The following is a 7,475-nucleotide window of genomic DNA, read 5'->3' on the forward strand; positions in this document are numbered from 1 at the left end:
GAGAATTGGAAGAAGCAGAGGTGGAAAAGGTTGAATTAGAGGAAATCAGAGTTAATAGCTTATACTTCTGCTAATGCAATTTCAGGAATCTCTGATTACTAATCGATGAGGGTGAAGGGTTCTTATGGGAAGCAAGTTTTGTATCCCAAGGTAGCTGAAAGTATGGCTCGAGTTTCAGTAAGTGATGGGAGAATGTTGGGGGTTGATGCTAAAATAGATAAGTTTCAATGGGAATTTAGAGGAACACCATTTCAGGCTGATCTTATGTTAATTCCCTTGGGTGGGTGTGATAGAGTGTTAGGCGTTCAGTGGTTGGAGACATTTGGGCCAATAGCTTCTGATTTTATGAAGTTAGTGATGCAGTTTCATCTTGGACAGAAAAAGGTTCTTCTTCAGGGTATTCAGAAAGGTTCTATCAGAGACGTGAAGGCCATCAATCTTCATAAACTAAGGGAAAGTCAAGACCAACCTTCCATGATAGGTGTTTCAGAAGTTCATACATAGAAAGTGATGTTATTGTGCTATTTGGCGGCAAGTTATGCCACAAAATCAAATTCCAAGGAGGAATTAAGACCAAATGTGTCTCATCATTGGAGTGAAATGTTTCCCTATCGTAAGGAATTGTTTCCACAATTGCAAGCTATGCGTGTATGGGAACCAGATGGGTTACAATGTGGCTGGCCAAGGCAATGTTACAATCATAATGACATGTTTGAGCTGTCTAAGTTAATCGAATTTTTGCTAAAAGAAAATGTAGGATCTAAGTCAATCATAATGTGTGATCAAATAGTCTCATATGTATTCGGGTTTTGATCAAAAGTTAGGGGTTGAGTTAGATATGTTTGGTTGGAACCATAAGAAGCGAATAAATCCAGATTATATCCGCTTGAAGGGAATGTGTGAAGTGATTTCTCAGTGGGAAACTAGTTAGTGTGGTCACAACCGAAGCAATGTGATTAACCAAGTATGGCAAGCCAGTGAGAAGATGCTCTTAGAACTTTTTCCAGGGAATAAAGTAAATGAAAAATGCTAACGCAATGTATGAAGATGCACACATATATGCTTGTTTGGTAGCTATAATTTTTTTTCCACTTTGGGGAAAGAGGAAGTTAAGCAAAGATTGGAGGTTTAAATACAAAACCGGTGCAAAGGCTAACTAATAAGTCCTATAGGCTCNGGGGTATGATATGATCATAAGACCATCCAAGAAGATCCTTGAGCCTTGTTCAACACGAACAAAGATGAAGATCAATTCTTCCAGCCAAACAACCATTTGCGATACATTCCATTTGCCAAAGGAGGTTAATCTAGTTGTTCACTTGAAGAGTTTTAGGTCCAACTGGTTTAAGAGCTTCCAGAATTATGTATGGCAACCAGGTGTTGTTTCTACTAAGCCAAAAGTGAAGAAATGGTACAGTCCATGTTGTTTCTCATCAGAAAAATTGGACCAAGGAGTTAAAGAGAGAGAAGTTCAATGATGCACTTATTGGGCTAATTCAAGAGATTATGGGCAAGGAGAGCATAGAAAATTCTATTGGGGATGTTGTCTACCAAGTCAAGTCCATTTTGAGCCTATTTCAAGTCCAAGAAAGCCCAAAGTAATCACTTTATTTTGTGGTCAAAGAGGGGTGACGAAAATAGAGTTCAACTCACATTGGGAAGGACACCTTGGAAAGACAAACTTCAAGAGTTGAGTCTTCATTCAACTATCTATCTTTATTATATTTTAGTTTCAAGAATAATCAATACTTGGCTTTGTTACCAAGTTTCTTATCCATATATAAACTCATGTAATCTCATTTGAGAATCAATTAATCAATTTCCTTTTCATTTTAAGAGTCTATCTCTTTGTTCTTTGTCTAGAACACTTTCTTGTTTCTTGGTGTGTAATATCCAAGCAACGACCTCCTCTTGCTGGACTAGTGTGTCATATCTAGCAGCGATTGGAGTTGGGAATATCAGCAGCTTTCCGCAACTGCTGTGCGACCCCTCAATCCATCAAATCTCCGTTGTTGCACCTTGCACCTTGGCGAGTTTCTATCCTTTCTAATCCGGCTGAGTGATCCTCGAATTTGGGCATAACAGGTTCCATGTTGAGAGACTTAAAAAAAAAAAGAGCATCCAGATTTGGTAAAAGAAAGGCTATGGTTTATGTGGAAGGGGCTACATGTGAGTTACTTGAGGAAAATATTGGTGGTTTAAATATAAACAATGCCCACAAGCTTTCTGTTTGGAAGCTTCAAAAACAGAGATTCAGTTAAGGTAAAAGAACTGGAAAAGTAATTTCCGTGAACCTTGACATCAAGTATCTCTAAGGAGGGAAGATTTGTTATAGGAAAATAAGGAGTAGCTGGCGTGGAGAGATGATGAACGATGATTGGCTGAGAGGTGAATGATGCGTTGGCATAAGTTCATTGGCTGAAGAAAAAGAGAGCAAGAGCAAATTATTGTTTGAGCAAATTATAAAGAAGCTCGAAGAACATTTGCAGGGATAACCCAGGAAATTATTGTTAGTTGTTATCTTTTTCTTCTTAGTTCTTAAATTTGAGATTATGGTAGTGTACTCATTTTCCTGGAGCTGTTTCTTCAATCTATACCCAAGCTTGTGAGATTTGGATTCTCGTTTCATGAACGACGATTCAATTTGTGTATGATTTTCAAGTATTCAATTGAGTTGCAGTTTCACTATAATACAGAAATTGTACAGAGTTGGAATCGATGGTGCAGTCCCCTAAATAGAGGCCAGCTTTCTCCAATCTACTAGATGAATTTGGTTTGCTTTGTGTTTACCTTCCTTTATTCTCGATATCTTAATTTCTCGTTCTTGTAACATTTTTTAACTTTTAAATAGATTGTTTAGCTAGATGTACTAGATTGTTATTATCTGAATTTGAATTTGTAAACTCTTTCTCTTCATATTGGGTAACCAAACTTATATATACATATGACCGGTCCTTATATATATACAAACCACTAAGCAAACTAAATCGGAGAATGTCAATTTCTATTATAGAAATAAAAGGAGAATCGTTTTTCTTAAGGTTATTGGTTCTATGATTTTAATGTGTTAGGCTTTTTCCAAGCCCAAACCAACTCCCCTATTAGTATGATATTATCCGCTTTGGGCCCAGGTGGTAAAGCCCGCACGGATTTCTTATTGGACTCCTTCCCAGAAGGCCTCATACTAATTGGAGTTGGTCTTGGCTTATATATTAGAACATTATTTTCTAATCTTCAGATGTGGGACATTGTTTGTATCCCAACATAATGGATTTGGAAATCCAAATAAAAATCATGTGTTATTCAATCATTGATTTTAAAATACTTATCAAAATTATGTGTTATTGGTTCTATGATTTACAAATACATGTTAAAATCTCATGTTATTCATTTAATGATTTGTTTTTAGATTTCAAAATCCACATTATATTTTAAGTGGATTTGAAAGTGTAAAATAGAAGGATTCAAATCCAAGGATAAAACATGTTATTTCAAAATCCATGTGTTTTGATTTTTACAATTTACAATTTCATATAAATTTAGAAATAACCTCTCCAATAACAGCCAAGTTTAGGAACCATCTCTTCCACTCTTCACATTCCCTTCCTTGTAGGAGTTATGATTCCCCTTCGCTCCCTCTTTTGTCTATTTAAAGAAATGAAAAAAAAAAGACAAAATAAAAAAACAAATTGCGTATTTAAGTGCATTATTGTGTTCTTGTTTTAAAGATTTTGTTAAGATCAAAGCTGATACTAGATACAAAATTTATTATGGAACTGAGAAGAAAAATAAAAAAACATCAACATGAAAGAAGAAGAGACACCGCCAGGGCTGGTCCTCACCTAAAGCCAATGAAGCGAGGGCTTTAGGCGCCAAATATTAGATAGATTTTAGGGGCATCATATATAGAAAACTTCCTTTAGTGTAGTGTCTTTTATTTTAAATTTTTAGTGTCATGTAAGGGGTTCAAACCAGGCCCACATTTATATTTTTCCTATTTTTATCTTAATCCATAATATTTTGTTCTATCTAAATTTCTTAATATTGTTTTATTACATAATATAAAGATTATATGATTAAAAATAGCAATTGAACTAGTTTACAAGTTAATTTGTTATGGATGTCATCGTGATCCATAGACTAACTTGCGATCAAGTGTAGATAATTTGTTACAAGTTAAAACGTTCATGCACTTAGACTAATTTCTATTTTAATATTCGAGTAGATTTATTCTCTGCTAACTATTTTCTATTTGATGATGTGTTGTTTCGTTGATTGCTTGTGGTTTTGATGTATAATTTGATATTGCCATCTTTAGCAAACGTAAGTGGTTAACTGATTATACTAAAATATTAAAGTGTTTTATATGTTCTCCTCTGTTCTTTCTCTATTTTTCATTAAAATAAAATCATCTCATTTTTTTTTGGAAAAAATAGTTGAGTTAAGGGGCACCATTTTTTTGTGTGCTTTAGGCGTCATACACCTACGGGCCGGCACTGGACACCGCAAACAAAATAAGGCGGAGTTCGAGAACCGGATGAATACTTACAGTAGTCCTTTTTACATTACACACACACACTTCATCACAAGATACTTAATAGGCTTATAGCGTTATAAACTAGTTATCAAACCAAAATCTTAAGACAGCAAAAAAAGAAAAAAGAAATTCCACAAGTCGACCACATATAGTTAACAAAATGGAATCACCAAGTTATGGAAATAGGGCTTCCTTGGGCCACAAACAGCAGTTGCAGCTACAGAACTCAAGTTTCCACCATGTCCATCCACACCATCCATGTTCCAAAACCCGTCCCATATCGCATTGTCTTCGTTCATAGTATTAGCGTCAGGTATGTTTACTGGAGCAAATCTCCCTTGCAAGTACTGCTCTTCTAACGAATTAGGGTTATTATAGCCAAAGGGTTTTGAAGCATAGAACACATTGCTGCCGCCATCGCTGCTGCTACTACTATTGTTGTCTTCGAGTAAAGCGATGATCTTTTTCATATCGAGTTGGTCGAACTGAAACAACTGTTGTTCTTGTTGCAACTCTAATTCTCTTTGTTGCTTGAATTGTTGCCTTTTAAGGAGACGGCTCTTTGTTTTCTCCTCATTGTTAGTTGCTGGCTTTGACTTTTTCTTGAAATGGGTTCTCCAATAGTTCTTGATCTCATTGTCTGTTCTTCCCGGTAAACTACGTGCAATTGTTGACCACCTATACAAAACCCTAATACTTAAGATAAAATAAAAGAAGACTGAATTTGTTTGTGTTGGCTTTAGGTATAATATTACCTGTTTCCCCACTTAGCGTGGAGATCAAGTATTATACTTTCTTCATGAGGAGTGATCTGTCCTCTCTTGAGGTCTGGTCTAAGGTAATTCACCCACCTTAGTCTGCAGCTTTTACCATTCCTCTTCAATCCTAATGATCAAAATGAATCAATCAATCATTGCCTTAATGATCATCAATTTGGCTGCGTATATTAAATTTTTGATTTAACCTTTACACGTGAAAACAATATAATAAAAAATAAACATTTTAAGCATTAAAATACTTTTTCCTTAAAAATCTTTACTCAAAGTGTAAATATAAACATCAAACAGAAACAACTACTCAAAAGTGTAAATATAAATATATATTTTTTTGCCTTTGCATTTGGCGCTTATTTAAAAATTATCAAAAAAATATTTGTTTAAGAATATTGAAAATAATCAAAAATATTGAAAAACCATAGACTAATAAAACATGCAAAAAAAGTGGTAGGACCTGCGAGTCTGGCAACAGAGTTCCAACGACCTTCACCGTGAACACGAACGTATTCGATCAAGAGACGGTCTTCTTCGGCGGTCCATGGACCTTTTCTCCAAACTTCTTCCACCATTCCCCATCCTCCTCCCTTCACTCCCCACCAACTCATTCTTATCCTGACTTTGATTTGAGAAAAATAGATTTGTTTTCACTATTATAGATCTACCAATCTGTTCTGCACTTTGGCTTGTTATGGAAGCTCTGTGCTGCTCTGCTTCGATGTCTTATGTTCTTATATATGCATTCACTAAAGCCTTCTTGGGTCCACCACTCTTTTCCCTCACTATCTTTTGTTGTTTTTAATTATGTTAAGAAATGTTGATCGGGGAGATCAAAAGAAAATGAATTCGTTTTTTTATTAAAGTATTATTCTTATATTATTAAAACCAATGTTAATATGATTTTTAGCATATCAAATCAAAAGAAACCAACTTCAAAGGATAAAAAACCTATGACATAAAAATTTAAGGGCATACAGTCTATGTAGGTAAAAGAGACCACGAGATCATATACATCAGCTTATAAAAATTTCATTATTTAATCAATATATACGACAAAGACAAAATGGATAAACTCATAAGTCATAAATCAAAAGAAAAGTTTAAGACCCGTATAGAATTGTAAATTATGTCGACTTAATTCCTTATACAAAAATGTTTGATTATCTTGTAAAATTTATAACAAATGATTAGACAAGATTTGCTGCCATAATCTTAGAAAAAGATGACAAATGATACTGTAGAAAACAAATGTGTTGTGCCATATGAATATTAATTTAAAAGGAAAAAGGAAAAAGGCTCTCATTGGTTTCTAAAAGGGGTACGTATTATAGGGGTTAAAGAACTAATGTTAAGGCATTGGGTAACAATTTCTAAAGCATCAAATCCTATACTCTTTTTATGCAAAAGTGATATTCGCACAAAGTTGAACTTCAATATGTGACACGTACAGGCCTATCTCATATGCAAGCCCCTTTACTTATAAAGGTTTAAAACATTATTAAAAACTAATAACAATGGATGGTGGTGGAGTAATACATAACTAGACCACTCATATATGTCCAAGTGTTAAAGAAATTTAGACATGCGATCTCACACTGAAGTCTTTTCTATATAGTTTATGTTGATTGGATTCCACGTCAGGACTTGTGGCAATAAATTATGTAATTACTTGAAACAGTCTAAAGCCTTTTAACGTCACCACAAGACAGGTGGCGTGACTTGTATTATGCCCATTGCCAGTAGATATTTGTTTGATTGTAGCACTATTATTATCCCTAACTAGACTAGTATAGCACGGGTTAAGTTAAGATTATTCAATATACTTTTCCTACGTGTCTTAAATACTGTTACCAAAAGTTTGATGATGCCATAAACATTATTACTACTCACCCTAGGCGTTCGGCAATAACCGGACAAATCGAACCAGACAACCCGAAAATGTCGGTTATTGAGATGAACCGAAGAGAAGAAGCATAACCGATCGGCAAAATTTAATTTGATAATCGGATTTCGGTTCGGTTCGGTTCGGTAATCGGACCGATCGGTTAATGAAAATCCGCATAAGTATATAAATCTAACCATATGTATTAACCCTAATTTTCTCACTTCTTTCTTTCTTCGACGCCTCAGACCGCATGATGCGATTCTGAAAGCGAGAGAGAAGT

At 34.9% G+C, this 7,475-nt stretch overlaps 1 protein-coding gene across 1 annotated transcript; it reads right to left on the reverse strand.

Annotated features, from left to right (window-relative positions):
• On the reverse strand, positions 4,508-5,996 carry LOC104723850 (transcription repressor MYB6-like). The gene is made up of 3 exons (XM_010442270.1): positions 5,768-5,996; positions 5,293-5,422; positions 4,508-5,215 (listed from the first exon to the last, which is right to left on the reverse strand). The coding sequence occupies exons 1-3, from the start codon at positions 5,916-5,918 to the stop codon at positions 4,690-4,692; spliced, it is 807 nt and encodes a 268-aa protein (XP_010440572.1). The 5' UTR covers positions 5,919-5,996; the 3' UTR covers positions 4,508-4,689.

This window comes from Camelina sativa, chromosome 11, assembly GCF_000633955.1.
Source record: "Camelina sativa cultivar DH55 chromosome 11, Cs, whole genome shotgun sequence".
NCBI lineage: Eukaryota > Viridiplantae > Streptophyta > Magnoliopsida > Brassicales > Brassicaceae > Camelina > Camelina sativa.